We start from the raw sequence: 18,220 nt of genomic DNA on the forward strand, positions 1-18,220 counted from the left end.
TGCCCTTCAGGCGTGTGCTGTGTGAGGGCGGAGGAGTGTGCGCAGGCCCTTTGATAGCCAGGATGGGGGAAATGTCCCCTTGGACAGCTGCTGCCTCGGGGGACTAGACCTTTTCCTGACACTTGCTTGGAGGTGTCTTCAGGAGGCAGGCCATTTCAGTGTGCACTGGTTCTCTGGGCCTGATCCCTGTTTGCTCTCATGGATCCTGAGACCCATTCGGGCCTGCCCAGCCCCCGCCCTACCCTTGGGACTTTACGATTTGGTTTGTGTACTTTGTGTCAGGAAATGGTTCTCACAGAACTGCCTTGGGTCCCCATTTCTCTTTCTAGAGTCCAGCTTTTTTCCAGGTCAGAGTGACTCGCCTGTGTTCTCAGCAAGGGCAGGTACGCAGGATGCAGCTCCCTGCTTCTCCAGACAGCTCGCTGAGACCTCTCAGTTTTTAGCAGAAGTCTGTCCGTAGACTTAGCCCAGGTCTCTTTTATCACCCAGTGGGACTGTGAGTGGTCTTGACTCTGCCGCTCAAGGAGGTGTCTCTCTTTGTGGTCTCTCCCTGAGGGAGAGTGTGGGAATGAGTGAAGATACCAGGCTGCCCTTGTTTCGGTGCTGACTCTCTGAGACCCCAGCCTAAGCTTGGCCTCTTCTCTGCCTTCCTAGTTGACATTCGTGAAATCAAGGAGATACGCCCAGGGAAGACCTCTCGGGACTTTGATCGCTACCAAGAGGACCCTGCTTTCCGACCAGATCAGTCGCACTGCTTTGTCATCCTGTATGGGATGGAATTCCGCCTGAAGACCCTGAGCCTGCAAGGTAGGAGTCACGGGGCTGGAGGAGGCGGTCAGGGGAGAAGGGGAGTGTCCGCTGGCTCCCAGCCCTCTCCTCAGCTCACTGTTCACCCCTTGCTTACAGCTACATCCGAGGAGGAAGTGAACATGTGGATCAAGGGCTTAACTTGGTTGATGGAGGATACTTTGCAGGCGGCCACACCCCTGCAGATTGAGAGGTAAGAACCACCTCTGATATGGTTGGGATTAGGGGCAGGAGCATTAGGTTCTAGGGAGCAGGGGCAGGGACGCAGGCCTCCCTGTGCCCAGCACTGCCTGCTGATGTCCTCCCCTAGCCTGGCCCTGGTCAGAGAAGTGGCCCTCACCTCAGGCTTCTCTCCCTCCAGGTGGCTGCGGAAGCAGTTCTACTCAGTGGATCGAAACCGTGAGGACCGGTAGGTACTGAGCTGTGACTCTAGCCCAGCAGGGTGGGTTGGGGCAGCCAGAACAGTAGTCACACCTCTTAGCAGCTGCCTGGAGAACCAGAGGACCAGAGGACCTGCCTCAAGCAGGGCTGAGGGGCGGGCAGTGGTGCCGGCACAAGCACCTTCCTGCAGAAAGCCCTCTGATGGCCTTGGTGCAAGCTGGCGAGAGAGGACAAGGACAGTAAGCTGTGTGTCCTGCCACTGTGAGCAGAGACAGGAAGTGCAGAACTGCCTCTGCATGTCCTAGAAAGAGGGTCAGGGTGGCCTGTAGTGTGTGAGGAGGTGCCTTGAAGCTCATGGCTTTGAGGCCTTGGTGTGACAGCCAGAGGGGCTAAGGAGCAATGCGGGGGATAAAGACCAGGTCATGGTAAGGACCTTTGACTGTTGCTGTGAAAGAGATGAACAACAACGGAGGGTTTTGAAAAGAGGCCTGACGTGACCTGACCTCAGTCACACAGGTTTGTTGGCTGCTGATGGAGAGTCCAGGGCAGGGCAGAGCCAGAGAGCTCGGTTAGGAAGCAGTTTCAACAGTGCACGTGAAAGAGAACAGGGCCAGGTCAGGGTCAAGGTGGTAGGAGGCGGTCGCATTTTGGCTATACCATATTTCGAAGGTAAATCCCAATGGAATTTCCTAACAGATTGATTTTGGGGTGCAAGAGGAAGAGAGGAGTCGAGGATGACAGTAAGCTTTTGTCTTGAGCATCTGGAAAGGTGGAGTTGCCATTGACTGAGATGGTGAAGGCTGTGGGAGGAGCACATTGGGGGCAGCTTAGGAGTTCATTTGGGGCGTGTTAAGATCTGTGATGCCCTTAGATGTCCAGGTAGAGATGTTGAGTAGGCAGGTGGGTAGAATGAGTTCAGGGGATAGAATGAGTTCAGGGGAGAAGTTGGGGCTGGAGATGTTACCTGGGGAGCCTCTAGATGACACAGAAGGCCTTGAGGCTGGAGATCATCTGGGGGTAACATCTGGGGGTGAGCGCAGCAAGAAAAGGGAAGAGGGCCAGTGGCTGGTCCCAGGCTGCTCCAGTGGATACTGGGGATGGGGTAGGTGAGGAGGAGCTGGCCAAGGGAAGTAGCAGCTCGTGAGGTAAGAGGGAAACCTGGAGGGTGCAGAGTCCTGGAAGCCCAGGGAGAAGAGAGTGGTCCGCTGTGCCAGGACTTGTCAAGTGCGGAGAAGACTGAGAGGTGCCCCTTGTACTTGACAGCACAGAAGTAGTGGGTGGCCTAGAGACAGGCAGTGTAGGAGTGGGGAGGGGGTTCAGGGAATGAAAGGGAACATGGATGGCCCCTTCAGGGCGTTGCCGTGAAGGGGAGCAGAGAAGGGGGCAGTAGCTGGAGAGGTAAGCAGGAGCAAGACAGATGGTTTTAGTGGCAGAGATAACAGGCTGCTGGTGATGCTGATGGGAAAGCGTTCAGAGAGGGTGAGCTTGGTGATGCAGCAGTTTCCTAGCCTGCCAAGTGAGGACCTTGACAGAGTTTGCCTCCTGGGTGGCTGAGGGTCAGATGAGCTGGCGCCTGCACAGAGCAAGTGCTTGCTGAACAGCACTTGTGGATGGTGGCCAGGACCACTCAGTACAGAGCTGAATCCCCTCAGAGAGCTCTATGCTACCTGCCAGGCTCTTGGACAGGAGGAGGGGTGCCTGCCCTCCCCTCCCTGACATCACCTTCCAGGACAGAAAGCCTCTCTTTCCACTCATCTTTTCATCCTGTGCCCAGGCCCAGCAGTGTCCCCTAGCCCCACATCTTGGGCAGGGCCCCCCTGAAGGACAGGGTTGCTTCCCTGTCAGACCCCAGGAGAGTGCCCAGTCGCCAGCAGTGGTATTTGGCTGAGGACGACCTCCCCTCTCCTGTGCTGCCTGGGTGCTGAGGCCCGAACTCCCAGCATCCCAGGGGAATCGCGCTAGCTGCTCCTCACAGGGAGTTCGGGAGGGAGCCCTGCTGGAGCCTGCCTCCCTCTGTCCTGGATGGCCCTCCTGCTGCCTCGGAGAACTGAGGGGCCAGAGGTGCAGCTTGAGCAGGGGCGGGGGGGAAGCTGAAGATTGGCTCCCTTCCCCCCATGCCTGAGCCACTGGACTGAGCCTGGTCACTCCTGGCCAGAATCGTGGGCTTGGCTTTGCTCAGATAGGGAAACTGAGGCCCAGAGAAAGGAACGGACTTCCTTTGGTCACCCCAAGAGTTTTGATCCAGCTTTACCCTCAGGACTTCAGAGTAGTGTTGTTTACCTGTCCAACCCCAGGTGGACTCAGGCCACAGGTCAGAGGTCATGAGAGGTTGGGTAAGGCCACTGAGGATGTCCCTGTTTCCTCAGTATATCAGCCAAGGACCTGAAGAACATGCTGTCCCAGGTCAACTACCGGGTCCCCAACATGCGCTTCCTTCGAGAGCGGCTAACGGTAAGGGCCTGCTGGGCCATCTGCAGGTCGGGCAGGGGAGCTGGGAGCCCCTGGCCAATGGGCCTGACTGGCAGTCCTGCTCTGTCCCGTGCAGGACCTGGAGCAGCGCAGCAGCGACATCACCTATGGGCAGTTTGCTCAGCTGTACCGCAGCCTCATGTACAGCGCCCAGAAGACGGTGCATGAGCCACCTGCCCCCCATGGCCCTTGCCCCGCTCCCCGACCCTAGCCCCAGTCCTGCCTGCCTCAGCACTGCTGCTCTGCTTGGGGGTTTTTGGGGTGTCATTTCTCCAGCTTTTCTCCTCTTGAGGCCTGCCCCCATCTGCTGCCCCAGCCTTTCTTCCTGAGAGCCCCTTTCCCACGTGGCCTCCAGGGGCTCTCGCTCTGACCAGCTTCTGTCTCCTGCAGATGGACCTCCCTTTCTTGGAAGCCAGTGCCCTGAGGTTTGGTTTGAAGTGGGGAAGTGGGGTTCTCCCCTGGGCCCCCTTCAGCTCTCCTCTGGGTGATTCATGATGCAAGTGGGAGGCAGTGGGAGGGGTGAGCCATGCGGGACCATTCTAGGCAGCTGTGCTGGCTGGGAGGTGGGCTCTTCCTTCCAAGGGGGCCCCTCGTCTGTGGACCATGTTAGCCACCTGGCCACCAGGCACCTCCCTTCTCCCCTGCAGGGCTGGGGAGCGGCCAGAGCTCTGCCGAGTGTCACTTCCTGAGTTCCAGCAGTTTCTCCTCGAGTACCAGGGGGTATGGCTGGACTGGGGCTGGACCAGGGTTCCTAAGAGGGGCCAGACTCATCACTGACTGGAAGCCTCTCACATGTCCCCACCCTCCCCACCCCGACAGGAGCTGTGGGCTGTTGACCGGCTCCAGGTGCAGGAGTTTATGCTCAGCTTCCTCAGAGACCCCTTGCGAGAGATTGAGGAGCCATACTTCTTCCTGGACGAGGTGAGGCCTCCCTTTCACCCCTTCTGTCAGAGAGAATGGGCAGAGCTGACCAGAATTCCACCTGGTTCCCAGGAGCCAGATTCTCCTTAGGGATGATGCCACCTTGTTCCTCCCCACTGCGCACTTGCCCACCCCAGTTGAGACCAAGCACCCTGTCTCCTTCCCACCACCCCCATGCCAGTGGGCTAGGGCAGGGGCTCAGTTTCTCTTTCCTTCCACATTTGTTCCTGGACAGTTCGTCACCTTCCTATTCTCCAAAGAGAACAGTGTGTGGAACTCACAGCTGGATGCAGTGTGCCCAGACACCATGAACAACCCTCTCTCTCACTACTGGATCTCCTCCTCGCACAATACGTGAGTGGCTCTGTCAGCCTCGCCCAGTAGTCCGACCTTGGGCGGGACAGGGCTCACCTGAGCACCCTTGCCTCTCTTTCCCTGTCCAGGTATCTGACCGGGGACCAGTTCTCCAGCGAGTCCTCCCTGGAAGCCTATGCTCGCTGCCTGCGGATGGGCTGTCGCTGCATTGAGTGTGCGTGGGGGCCGGGGCTGGGGGAGGAAGATGGGAGGCCTGCCCACTTGACTGTGGTCATGTTGCTCCCCAGTGGACTGTTGGGACGGCCCAGACGGGATGCCTGTCATTTACCACGGACACACCCTTACCACCAAGATCAAGTTCTCAGATGTCCTGCACACCATCAAGGAGCATGCCTTTGTGGCCTCAGAGTGAGTCGGGGTGGGAGACCCAGGCATCAGTTTGGAATCTAGCTCTCTCCTATGACAGGTCAGAGGGACCCCTCAATGTTCTGTCCCCACTCCTCCTGCGTTTCATCTTCGTCCTACCTCTTGGCTTCTCCTCTTCTCCTGCTGCTTGCTTGAGCATTGCTTCCCAAGTTCCTCCCTGTTGCCTGCATCCTTGGCCCGCTCTCTTCATAGGTCCTTCTCTTTAGCTGGGGAACATAGTCAAGCTCTTCCTGTCCTCAGAAATTACCTCCTTAACTCTGCCCTCTTTCGCCCATTGTCCTACCAACTCCTTTCCCTTCACAGCCCAGAAAATTGTGTGTTCCCTGTGTCCCATTCTGCAGTCCCATTCCCCCCTAAGCCGTGGTCGCTAGTCTCTCATGCCTCACTGAAGGGATCACCAGAGGTCGCCCAGTAGCTGAATTTGGAGGCTCCTTCTCATCTCTCCTGAGCTCATTGGTGCGGGATGTCTCTCTGCACTACTGGGGCAGCCTCCATGCTGGCCCAGCTCTGGGGACACCTATCTGTAGCAGTCCCACCCCTTTCTTTCTGCTGCACCATAGCTGCCCCTGTAGGACCCCTGCCACCCTTCCACTGGCCGGGGCCTGCTTCTTCTCTGGGATAGCTCCCCTATAGGCAGGGCCCCCAGGCCCTTAGATCCTAACACCTCACTCTGAGAGGGGCTGTTTGGACTGAGCCTTGATTCTGCGGAATCGCAGGGTGTGTGTCACTGCACTGGTCCTCTACCCTGCAGGTACCCGGTCATCCTGTCCATCGAGGACCACTGCAGTATTGCCCAGCAAAGGAACATGGCCCAGTACTTCAAGAAGGTGCTCGGGGACACACTCCTCACCAAGCCTGTGGACATCGCCGCAGATGGGCTGCCTTCACCCAATCAGCTCAAGAGGAAGATCCTTATCAAGGTGGGGGTGGTGGGCTGATGGGGGGCACCCACACTTTTTCAGTGCATCCCCCAGGCCGTCGATCCAGCTGTTGATCTAGGCCTGGGTGAGGAGCTGGAGCTGTGAGACTGGGGCCAGCATTGCCATGTCCTTGCTTGCCCCCCACAGCACAAGAAGCTGGCTGAGGGTAGTGCCTATGAGGAGGTGCCTACATCTGTGATGTACTCAGAGAACGACATCAGCAACTCCATCAAGAATGGCATCCTCTACCTGGAGGACCCTGTGAACCATGTGAGGGCCAGGCCAGGCTGGGTGGTGGCAGGCAAGGTGGTGAGAGGGCTCTGTTCACCGGCCCCGCTTTGGTCTCTCCCAGGAGTGGTATCCCCACTACTTTGTTCTGACCAGCAGCAAGATCTACTACTCTGAGGAGACCAACAGTGACCAGGGCAATGAGGATGAGGAGGAGCCCAAGGAGGTGAGGGGCCAGCCCAGGGCTGGGGGCCAGGCCAGGGTCAGAGTCACTGAATGTCTTTGCTGTCACCCTCCTTTTCCCAGACCAGCGGCAGCACAGAGCTGCACTCCAACGAGAAGTGGTTCCATGGGAAGCTCGGGGCAGGACGGGACGGGCGGCACATCGCCGAGCGCCTGCTCACCGAGTACTGCATTGAGACCGGGGCCCCCGATGGCTCCTTCCTAGTGCGCGAGAGCGAGACCTTTGTGGGCGACTACACCCTCTCTTTCTGGTAACCCACTCCCAGTGCGTGTGCTTGTGGATATGGCACCACCAGAGATAGCTGTGGTCCAGTTTGTTTTTGTTCCAGGCTTTCATGTGAAACATCATTTCATCATGTGCATATGCGTCATACACACACACACCTGTGCACGTGTGCACATACCTAATTTTTTGGTTAGTGTGAGGCACCCCTCCTATAGGGGTACTTGAGCTCCTTAGGAGGTTTGCCTCCCACTTTGAGACTTGGTGCTTCGCTTGGGGTGGAGCATGGTGTTCAGGGCTTGGGCCTGCTTCTCACTGCCTCCCTATCTTCCCTCAGGCGGAACGGGAAAGTCCAGCACTGCAGGATCCACTCTCGGCAGGATGCTGGGACCCCCAAGTTCTTCTTAACAGACAACCTCGTCTTTGACTCCCTCTATGACCTCATCACACACTACCAGCAGGTGCCCCTGCGCTGCAACGAATTTGAGATGCGCCTCTCAGAGCCTGTCCCACAGACCAATGCCCACGAGAGCAAAGAGTGAGGGAGGGGACAGGGGGTAGGGTGGGGACCTGGCTGGTGATGGCCACAGCCTGACTTGTTCCGGCCTGTCTTCAGGTGGTACCACGCAAGCCTGACCAGAGCACAGGCTGAGCACATGCTGATGCGTGTCCCCCGTGATGGTGCATTCCTGGTGCGGAAACGGAATGAGCCCAACTCTTACGCCATATCCTTCCGGTGAGGGCTGTGGCCCTGGGGTGCTGCATGTGGTACAGGGCTATGCCTGGGTCTGGGCTGCCCTGACCCTGTATGATTGTTCTGTCTTTGTCAAGGGCCGAGGGCAAGATTAAGCATTGCCGTGTCCAGCAGGAGGGCCAGACTGTGATGCTGGGCAACTCGGAGTTTGACAGCCTCGTTGACCTCATCAGCTACTATGAGAAGCATCCGCTGTACCGCAAGATGAAACTGCGCTATCCCATCAACGAGGAGGCGCTGGAGAAGATTGGCACAGCTGTGAGGGCCTGGTGGTTAAGGGGGCATGGCATAGGCAGGGGAGAGACCAGCGTGGCCCTCCAGAAACTCCCAGGCTAGCTGCTGGGCAGGCCCGGAGTCTAACAGTTACAGGGTAATCTGGATGTACGGGACAGAGAGGCCTGGGGTATTATAGGAGCTCTTATGAGGGCCATTTAGGCCCACTGGGCGCCAGGAAGGTGTCCTAGAGGGAGTGACGTCTGAGTTGTGTCTACAAAGATGGACACGAGTTAGGCAGGTGAAGAGGTATCAGATGAGCATTTAAGCAGAGAGATCCCCGTGAGTCAAGGTGTGAAGTGAGGAGGTCCTGGAGCTCACACGGGGAAAGGGTAGGTCCGAGGCTGGAGGCTTGTCCCCAGGGCAGGGGACAGTAGGCTCCGGAAGTGTAGTTGTGGAGGGCAGAGCTACAAGGGTGAGACCAGTGAGGAAAGAAGGCAGGACTGATGGTGCAGGGGGCGATGAGGGCTCTGGACTAGGGTCGTGGGCTTGGACGGAAGGAAAGAGTCCAGGATGCAAGGTCCACTTGAGACTCTTCTTCTCAATGGACACAGGTGGCCAGGGAGAGGATGGCCATCCACTGGGGGCTCAGAGTTGGAGGGGGCTCAGCAGTGAACGAGTGAGCCACTGAACAAGAACACTGAATGTGTGGTGTCTGGGAGGCTCGCTGCAGATATCTCAGAAACAGTTTGGGCCTCCAGAAACAGCGATTTTAGAATCGTGGGGTGGACCTCAAGGGTAAGAACGTGGAGAGAGGAGGGCATGAGGCCAGGTCCCTGAGGCCATCCCCACTGAGGTTGGGGGACCCTGGTGGACCAGGTGCCAGTGAAGGGGGAGACTTTGCCACCTGGTGAGGAAAACCAGGTAGGGGCCAGCCGCACTGGTAGGGGAGGAGGGCACATGGAATCCAGCATCTCTGGCAATTAACATATCCCATTCTGTCCTGTTTCCAGGAGCCTGACTACGGGGCCCTGTATGAGGGACGCAACCCTGGCTTCTATGTGGAAGCAAACCCTATGCCGACTTTCAAGGTACAGCCTCGGGCCTCTGGGCACAGGAAGCTGAGGAGGGTCCCCTGCTGCTTGGGGCTTGCATCTCTCTGCTCAGGGCCCATCTGTGGTCTTTGTGGAGAAGTGGTGTTTGTGGTTTTCCGAGGCCCAAGAGGTTGTGAGAGATGTGTGGTTGGTGTACGACCGCAGCTTTCCCGGGGCCGACCCCTCCCCAACGCTGTCCCTGGGGGTCAGCACTGACCCTTCCAGACTATTTCCTGGGTATCCCCCATTTCCTCCCTGGGCAGCAGCAGGCTAGGGGTGGGGCACACCGGCCAGAAAACTTAGTTCTTTGTCACTCAGTCCCTCACCTCATGGAGATCTGTCAGACGGGATCTTCCTCTTTTTGCCTTGTTCTCTAAGGAGTACGGAGCTGGGCCCTATTCCTCACCCCCTTCCCTCAGCAGCCAGGGAACCTGGGAGAAGCTTCCTCCTTCTACTTTCTAGAGGAGAAATGATGGGATCCCAGCCATGCCCATAGGCTTCCAGGTCCCAGGGGAGGCACTCAGGGCACCTGCGGACACTCCCTTCCTGGCCTACCAGCCCTGACTTCGAGGGGCAGATCCAAGGTTCCCCCTGTGGCCAGGCAGGGCTTGCAAGATTCCACCTTGATCCTGAGGAGCTTCCGTGTCAGAGGCCCTGGCTCTGTCCCTGGTCACATCTGTCCTGGAGCCTCCTGCTGGGCCAGTAGTGAGGGCTGTAAGTAGGGCGCGTTGCCGGCAGTGCCACCTCCTGCCACCTGGGCCCTGGCTGGGAAGTCCAACCACACGTGTGCACACGTGGGCCCTGAGGCTAGGAGAGTGGCGAGGAGGGACTGTCTGCTTTAACCGGTACTTCTCACCTCTGCAGTGTGCAGTTAAAGCCCTCTTTGACTACAAGGCCCAGAGAGAGGATGAGCTGACTTTCACCAAGAGCGCCATCATCCAGAATGTGGAGAAGCAAGAGGGAGGCTGGTGAGCCCTGGGTCCTGGGCCTGGAGATCCTGGGGTGTGGTGGGCCGGGAGGCACAGGGCCCTGCATGTGCCCCCAGTGACGTATGTTTGCTGGTTGTCCGTCCCACACGTGTACCAGTAGTGCCTCCCTTGGCCTGGCTTAGGTGTGGGGGCCCCCAACAAGGGATACCCTTCTCGTGGGAGTTTGGGGTGGTTGCTGGGGGTCAGCACCCTGTGCCTTCCACAGGTGGCGAGGGGACTATGGTGGGAAGAAGCAGCTGTGGTTCCCATCCAACTACGTGGAAGAAATGGTCAGTCCAGCGGCCCTGGAGCCTGAAAGGGAGGTGAGACCAAAGCTACATTGGTGGGACAGGATTCCCATCCTCAGAGTCTCTTCTCATGCACACACGCATCACACACAGTGTCAGGCGTGCCTGTGCATGCACAGCCTCCCATCACATGCGGTCCAGGCATACCCCCGTGCTGTCCATGATCTCTGACATACACGTGCTGTGTTTATGTAGTCATGTGTACACTGGTAAGATGTATTTGTCGCACACACATAGACATCCCGTCACACATGTATACAGCAGACATGCTGACGCTCTTGTGGGCTTTGATTCCCACAGCACTTGGACGAGAACAGCCCTCTGGGGGACTTGCTGCGGGGGGTCTTGGATGTGCCAGCTTGTCAGATTGGTGAGCACCCATCCCTTCTCTTGTCCATTGTCCCTTGAGGGAAGAAGCCATTGGCTGGACCCCCAAAGGCTGCCCTCACTCTGACTCTCCCCATACTTGGACACCTCTGGCTCCCTTCTTCACCCTCAGCTTTGACCCCTGCATGCTCACCCTGTGCCAGGCACTAATGGGTTGGGTCACGGGGTGCGACAGAGGCTTGGAGACGGGGTGGGCAAGGGCCCATGGCCCAGGTTAGAGGCCTGAGTCAGACAATCCTGGGTTTGAGCCCTGGCCCACCACTCCCAGCAGTGACTTGTCTCTGAGCTACAGCGTCCTCAGGTGTAAAATGGGCTTGGCAGAGCATGACCACCCCCCTCACTGGGTGTGGGAAGGAGGATAGGTAATGAGAGAACTCATTTGAGCCGCTGCCTGGGGTGTGGAGTGGGGGACATAGAAATGCTTGTTGCCAGCTCTCGTCTTCTCTCGCTCTCCCAGCCATCCGTCCTGAGGGCAAGAACAACCGGCTCTTCGTCTTCTCCATCAGCATGGCGTCCATGGCACACTGGTCCCTGGATGTTGCTGCTGACTCTCAGGAGGAGCTGCAGGACTGGGTGAAAAAGATCCGAGAAGTGGCCCAGACCGCAGATGCCAGGGTGAGAACCTTCTGGAGCCCGTGGGGGTGCTCGTGGGGCTGCTGGGTGGGCAGCATGTGAGCCTGTTGGGTGGCTGAGGCCTGTAGGACCCCACAGTAATGGAGCAGCCGCAGGTGTGCAGCCACAGCCCCCACCTCTAGGCAGGGATCCAGAAGAAACAGACATGTAGACAGCGTTGTGGCATTAGGATGTGTTGAGTTTGAGATATTTGTGGGACATCGAAGTGGGTCTGCTTAGTGGGCAACTGGATACATAAGGGCAGAGGTAAGAGGAGAAGTCCTGGGCTGGAGGCAGAAGTGGGTGCCCAGAGGCTTAGGAGGGATGAGGTGGTGTAAACTGCCTAAGGGAGGCTGGGTACTGAATGGTCACAAAGCCTCACTGGGGAGTGCAGCCAACCCTAGGACTCTGAGGTGTCACTGGGGCATGATGGTGATGAGGATCCTGTCCCCTAAGAATCTTGGAGAGCAGGTGTATCCTCAGGAGTAAAGAAGAGGAAGGACAATTCCAGTGTCAGACTGAGGCCAGAGGGCCCTTGTTTACTGTCCAGTGGAGTCTGGAAGGGGAGGAGGAAGGGCCCAGAGCACCCGCAGTGTGGGCATGCCCAAGGCTGGCAGGGGCTTCCTTCTTCTGGACGGGGCTCTAGCCTGGGCTGCAGGGCCTTCTGTGTGTCACCAGCTCACTGAGGGGAAGATGATGGAACGGAGGAAGAAGATTGCCCTGGAGCTCTCCGAGCTTGTTGTCTACTGCCGACCTGTTCCTTTTGATGAAGAGAGTAAGTGCCAAGGGTCAGGCAGGGTGTGCGTGTATTTGGGTGCCCTCCATGGTAGACACAAGAAGAGTGTTTAGTCCCTCTATACGGGAGTTGGGGGAGCTGACCCTCCAGTAACTCCCTGGGTGGGTAGGCTCTCTGTAAGTGTTCTCCCTGTTTGGCCCAGAGATTGGCACAGAACGTGCCTGCTACCGGGACATGTCATCCTTTCCGGAAACCAAGGCTGAGAAATATGTGAACAAGGCCAAAGGCAAGAAGTTCCTCCAGTACAACCGGCTCCAGCTCTCCCGCATCTACCCCAAGGGCCAGCGGCTGGACTCCTCCAATTACGATCCCTTGCCCATGTGGATCTGTGGCAGTCAGCTGGTGGCCCTCAACTTCCAGACCCCAGGTGAGGAGGTGCCCTGTGGGATGGGGTGGGGCATTGCTGGTGGTTGAGCTGGAGGCTGCTATAATCTGGCTCTTCCAGACAAGCCTATGCAGATGAACCAGGCCCTCTTCATGGCCGGCGGGCACTGTGGCTACGTGCTGCAGCCAAGCACCATGCGGGACGAGGCCTTCGACCCCTTTGACAAGAGCAGCCTCCGTGGGCTAGAGCCATGCGCCATCTGCATCGAGGTGGGTGGTGCTCATCTGTGGGCTTCAGGGTGGGAAGGCAGCTGCTCCACTGGGGCTCATTTCAGGAGTCAGGACTGAGGTGCTGATTAATATGACGGGGCGGGGGGGGGGGGGGGGCGGCCAGTGGACTGTTCTTGAGCTTGAGGAAGACAACCGTCCTCTGAGGTGGAAAGGCAGCTACGAGTCTCTGCTGTGGTGCTGGGTTCTGAGTGGCCTGGACCAGAGGCAGCTGGGCTAAACACAGCCTGTTCTTGACACTAAGAAGTCAGGCTGTCCAGTGCGGCCAAGTCATGGGTAGCCACTGACAGGAGTAGGCAGAAGATGGGCAGGACGCTAGTGCCATTGGTGAGTCAGGGGCCTATGGGCAGGAACAAGGTAGATGGCACTTAATAGAAGAGAACAAGGCTTGAACTAGAGTGAGCCCCCTTCCCCACCCCCTTGAGGCCTCAGAGCTCTCACTCCTTTGTAGCAGTCCTTAAGTACCCTTGATGCCCCTAGTGAGAAGCTGTGACATAGGCAGCCCACTGCTCTTGGGTTCAGGGTGGGTGGGGTCTGAGCAGAGTCTGGAAGGAGGACTGAGGACAGCATGGGGTGAGCATGTGCTTCTTCCTGGAAAAGAGATTTCTGTTTTTTTCCTGGGGGGGAGGTAATTTAAATATTCCATGTTAAAACACGCATGGATTTAACATGAAGTAGAGTATAAAGACTCACATGAAAATTGTGGCCAAAGCTGAGGCTTCTTCAAATGAATTTTTGTTGGCAACGCTTTTTTTAGGGCCATGAGGGATTTAATGGGCAGTGTCCTTGGGGCCCAGCAGAGGGCGCACTGCCTCCACTGCATAGTGGAGACTTGAAAGGAGCAGAAAGGACAATCCCAGGCTCATCTTTGCCTGCCTTACAGGTGCTGGGGGCCCGGCATCTGCCAAAGAATGGCCGAGGCATTGTGTGTCCTTTTGTGGAGATTGAGGTGGCTGGAGCTGAGTATGACAGCACCAAGCAGAAGACAGAGTTTGTGGGTGAGTCAGGCTTCCCCACTCACTGTCCTCATCCTCCCAGAGACATGAAAGTGCCTCCGCACCAGTGACCCTGTCCTCTCTCGGTGGTGCCCTGATGCCTGTTGCCCTTGCTTTCGCAGTGGACAATGGACTGAACCCCGTGTGGCCAGCCAAGCCCTTCCACTTCCAGATCAGTAACCCCGAATTCGCCTTCCTGCGCTTTGTAGTGTATGAGGAAGACATGTTTAGTGACCAGAACTTCCTGGCCCAGGCTACTTTCCCGGTGAAAGGCCTGAAGACAGGTGAGGACCCTTCCTAGAGACAATGTCCCCGTGATCTGGCTGGTGAGGGGGGCCTTGCTTGGCTCCCTCCTGGGCTGAGGGACAGGCCTTCCTCCTCCTAGGATATAGAGCGGTGCCTTTGAAAAACAACTACAGTGAGGACCTGGAGCTGGCCTCCCTGCTCGTCAAGATCGACGTTTTCCCTGCCAAGGTAACTGCAGCAGGGTGGGGTGAGAGCCGGGCGGCAGCCCCGTGACATGCAGGGGAGTCACTGACCTCTGGTGCACTTGGCCCTTGTTGAAGCAGGAGAACGGCGACCTCAGTCCCTTCAGTGGTACGTCCCTGCGGGAACGGGGCTCTGATGCCTCGGGCCAGCTGTTTCATGGCCGGGCCCGGGAAGGCTCCTTTGAAGCCCGCTACCAGCAGCCATTTGAGGACTTTCGCATCTCCCAGGAGCACCTTGCAGACCATTTTGACAGTCGGGAACGAAGGTGAGGGGGATGGAGGGTAGGTAGCCAGTGTGCACGTGAAGGAAAGGGTGCTGGAGAGACAGGAAGGAGTGGCTCAGTCCTTCTTTGGTACCTCTCCTTGGTAGAAGAGTTATAATTATCTGGTTTGGAGCTGTCCCGTGGGGCTATAAGGCCCTGCTGCCAATAAGGACACTCTTCCCTTCTGTCCAGGGCCCCACGAAGGACTCGGGTCAACGGAGACAATCGCCTCTAGTTGTGTCCCAGCCTCGTTGAGAGCAGCGGGTGCTGTGCGCCTCACAGAACGCCGTGAACTGGGTTCTTTGGAAGTGGGCTGCCGTGGCACCCTTCCTGGTCTTGCAGCCTGGCGCCTGGATTCCAGCAGTGAATGCTAGACAAAAACCAAGCCATTAATGAGATGTATTACTGTTTTGGGCCTCCACACCCCAGCTCTGGGTGAAGGCAAAAACTGTCCTGTGTCTCGCATTAAGCACACATCTGGCCCTGACTTCTGGAGATGGATCCTTCCATCTTGTGGGGCCAGGACCACGGCTGCAGCCCCTTGGAGAGGGAGGCTGCTGCAGCCAGTGGCGCAGGAGGCTGAGAGGAGCCGTTGACGTTCCTGAGAGAGGAAGAGGAGCAGCAGCCTTGCTGGACCAGGGAAACAAAGTTTACATTGTCCTGTAGCTTTAAAACCACAGCCAGGCAGGGTGGGAGGGCAGATGCCCCCACAGTCTGGCCTTGGAGCCAGGGTGGAAGAGCACAGGGCCTGCCTGGAGAGGGGCTCTGCCTGCCCAGAGGACAGCACAGCACAAGGGCACATTGCCCACGGCTGGGAACACTACCCAGCCTGAAAGATACAGGGGATCATGTTAAAAATAGCAGTATTGGGCAGCCCAGCCGCTGCACAAGGGGCCAGAGGAGGAGGTGGCTGAGCCTTAGGGTGCCACCTGGAGCAAGGACAGCAGCAACTCGGAGCCATGGGAGGATGAGGGCCAGAGCTGGGTGTACTGCTCCAGGCTGCACTGTTGCCCAGAGCCAGGGTGCGATCTGATGCCAAGACCCTGGACGTGAGCCTGGAGGACCTGCTCACCAGGGTGGACAAGTTTGTGGGCGTGCTACATGGCGACTTCTCCCACGTCGTCATCAGGGGTGTGCCTCGAGTTTACATGAAGGCCACCTGGATGAGATGCGGCAGGTCTACAGCAAGATGGACAGCCTTTGTCAGAATGATTGGCGTCAGCGTGGCCAGAGTGGAGAAGCAAGTCACCAAGGCAGAGGCTGAGCTGGGGATGTTCCCCAGTACATTCAGGAAACTCCTGCACACAGTCAACGTACCCTCCTTCAGCAAGGCGCCCTCCAGCAGGCCCCAGCAGACCAGCTACGAACCCCCGTCTTGTTCCGGACCAAAGACCACTTTCCCTTGTTGCAGTGAAAGACCTTGGGTGTGAGTCTGCTAGCCAACACTGCAAGAGGACGCTGAGATTATCTCGAGTATTAAATCCATTGAAAATCCTACTAATAGACATCCATGATGTTGGAGAGTATGGAATTTTACAGTTTATTTTTTGCACACCCTATTTCTCACTGTCTTCATTATTTCACGTAGGATGTATGATTTTCTATGTCTTCCACTTCTAACCTGAAAGCTGCTTGGTGGGGGGACTGGAGAAGCAAAATGGATCTGTGCGCTGTGGCAGAACTGTTATTTTTATGGATTTTACAGCTCAACTAACAGTGTTACCTTTTCAAAATTTATATATACTCCTAAAGCCTTGTTATTATTTGATCCTAATAGTGATTCAGTTTTCTATAGCTTACTTTTAGGGTAGATGGTAAATTATTTAACATTATATTAAACTTTCCATATCATGGATAGTAAACCGAAGGAAATTATACAATTTCTGAGAAAATGTATTGATTTATTTAAACTAATTCTGAAGTTGTATTTGAAAATATGACCTCACAATCTTAATTTGTCCATAGCAAACATGTCTATATATGGTTGCAACATTTGGTTTATAATTTAAATATTAATAAAGGTTTTAAATTTTGTTGGAAAAGCTTTTCTTCTGAAAAGGACTTAAAAAAAAAAAACGGCAGTATTATTTTTCTTCTCAGTGGTATTGTAACTGAGTTATTTACGGCTGCTCCTTACCCTTGGAGGGAAACCTTGGAGCAGAGCCTTTGAGAGAGTGGCAGGTGGGCTGCCCGTGTTGGAAGGGGTTCAATTTGGGATGTTAAGGCACTGTCAGGGATGGGGTAGTGGGGCAGGAAGAGAAGAAACAGCAAAGCCTATTCTGGTGAGGTGGTTTTTTCTGTTTGGGGTTTTTTGAGGCAAAGAAGACTCACTCAGTATTTTATCCCTTAGGAAGGAAAGCGGGATTGAGGAGTTGCCTGCCTTGTGGGCAGGTGAGGGGACAGGCAGGCAGGTGCTGAGTGAAGCTGCTTCACTTATGGCAATTTCTGTCTAGCAGGTAAAAAGATCCAAAGAAGGAGCTGGAAAGGCTGGGAAGGCAGTCCCACTCGTAAGGACAGAGGCTGGGGTCCAGGCCTCTGGGCACAAAGGTGCCTCATGGATGGCCAGCATTCAGCGCACACAAATCCACTGCCCACGTTTGGGGTCAGGGTCGGCCATTTGCTAGTTCTGCTCCCCTCTTAAGGGCTGACTGCTAAATAAATCATCTTTATGCCCTTTTTTCTTTAACTTGTGTGCTCTTTGGGGGACTCAAGAAAGCCTATTGTCTGGAGACTTAACTAGGGCCAACGCCTGGTAGTTATTCTGCAATAGAAGCAGGTAGGAAGTTTTGGGTAACTTCCCAGGTCAAGCAGATCTTTCTTTCCTCCTCTGGGCTACAAAAAGGTTTGAGGCCACCCTCCCCTCCAGCTTGTCCACCGAGGGCGTGACTGGGCAGAGTGCAGCCTGCCTGGGAGCAAGCCCAGGTTTCCAGGGCCAGCCAGCTTTGGCAGTGAGCAGGAAGCAACCAGAGTCCTTTCCCAGTTCCACAGAGAACTCTCTGTTCCAAAAAAAAATGGAGCACTCAAATGTTGGTTGCTGGGTGCCACTCTGGTGGCCTCTATACCTTGTAACCAAAATCTCTGTACCCAGAACATGGTTAAAAAGGCCTTGTTCTTCCCTTCCTGTGGCTCTGTTTTCATAGTGGTCTGCGTTGGTATGGATCAAAAATGATGGCACACAGATAAAGAGTGCCTGCCTGATGGACAGATGGGTGGGTGGGGATAGGCATAAAAAGCCAGCCCAGGGAGCCTGAGATCTGTCATTGAAGAGATGCAGGTGAATGTAATCAGTTGGTACTTAAAATGGTAATTAGTATACCCCTGGTGTGATAATACACATACCAAAGCATGGTTGGTGGCTTTGGAGAGACCAGGATTTTTTTTTTTTTTTAAGACAAGCCCAAGGTGGATTTAGAGTTGTAAGTTCAGAGCATCCCTTTCCTATACGACGAGTCAGACCAAAGGTATACATATTTCCCAGTTCACAGATCTGGGGCCAGTCCTGGTCCTTTGTAGGCCTCTCTGAGCATCACCAACTTGGAGAACTGGGATCAGCTTAAAGAATTTCCTGTCATCCACTGAACTAGATACAATAGCCAGTATCAGACAGTGCCGTTGCTCAGGTTCCTGCTGGCCCCTTGGCTTTCTTCCTACAGCTTCATGGTCCTACTGAGAGACAGGAGGGTAGTCTGTTCCTTGGGACAAGAAGGTGGTGGGTAGAAATTAACCTGGGCTTCCCTGATTCATGTTTTCCTGCTCCAGATTCTTATGGTCAGGAGAGAGGCTTTCTCATCAGCAAA

At 55.9% G+C, this 18,220-nt stretch overlaps 1 protein-coding gene and 1 long non-coding RNA gene across 5 annotated transcripts in view; one reads left to right on the plus strand and one right to left on the minus strand.

Moving 5' to 3' along the window:
- Positions 1–16,465, plus strand: part of PLCG1 (phospholipase C gamma 1) — a 35,454-nt gene extending 18,989 nt beyond the window's left edge. For 2 of the 4 annotated variants that reach the window (XM_023626567.2, XM_070247055.1), the window contains 31 exons: positions 655–807; positions 907–1,000; positions 1,169–1,216; positions 3,555–3,639; positions 3,734–3,817; positions 4,048–4,082; positions 4,305–4,377; positions 4,477–4,578; positions 4,814–4,932; positions 5,022–5,107; positions 5,181–5,301; positions 6,071–6,239; positions 6,387–6,509; positions 6,592–6,693; positions 6,774–6,961; positions 7,271–7,471; positions 7,550–7,669; positions 7,765–7,945; positions 8,914–8,991; positions 9,859–9,962; positions 10,189–10,285; positions 10,571–10,640; positions 11,115–11,272; positions 11,948–12,044; positions 12,208–12,432; positions 12,511–12,659; positions 13,561–13,675; positions 13,795–13,956; positions 14,058–14,146; positions 14,239–14,426; positions 14,616–16,465. In XM_023626567.2, coding sequence (XP_023482335.1) covers positions 655–807; positions 907–1,000; positions 1,169–1,216; positions 3,555–3,639; positions 3,734–3,817; positions 4,048–4,082; positions 4,305–4,377; positions 4,477–4,578; positions 4,814–4,932; positions 5,022–5,107; positions 5,181–5,301; positions 6,071–6,239; positions 6,387–6,509; positions 6,592–6,693; positions 6,774–6,961; positions 7,271–7,471; positions 7,550–7,669; positions 7,765–7,945; positions 8,914–8,991; positions 9,859–9,962; positions 10,189–10,285; positions 10,571–10,640; positions 11,115–11,272; positions 11,948–12,044; positions 12,208–12,432; positions 12,511–12,659; positions 13,561–13,675; positions 13,795–13,956; positions 14,058–14,146; positions 14,239–14,426; positions 14,616–14,658 — 3,659 coding nt within the window. In that variant the 3' untranslated portion in view covers positions 14,659–16,465. The other 2 variants (XM_023626566.2, XM_005604632.4) reach the window with 2 other exon arrangements.
- LOC138920064 (uncharacterized) lies at positions 10,466–14,340 on the minus strand. The gene is made up of 2 exons (XR_011430706.1): positions 14,212–14,340; positions 10,466–13,017 (listed from the first exon to the last, which is right to left on the minus strand). It is a non-coding gene; the product is annotated as an uncharacterized lncRNA (long non-coding RNA).
- Positions 16,466–18,220: the final 1,755 nt, after the last annotated feature.

Source organism: Equus caballus, chromosome 22 (assembly GCF_041296265.1).
Source record: "Equus caballus isolate H_3958 breed thoroughbred chromosome 22, TB-T2T, whole genome shotgun sequence".
In the NCBI taxonomy this organism is placed as follows: Eukaryota; Metazoa; Chordata; class Mammalia; order Perissodactyla; family Equidae; genus Equus; species Equus caballus.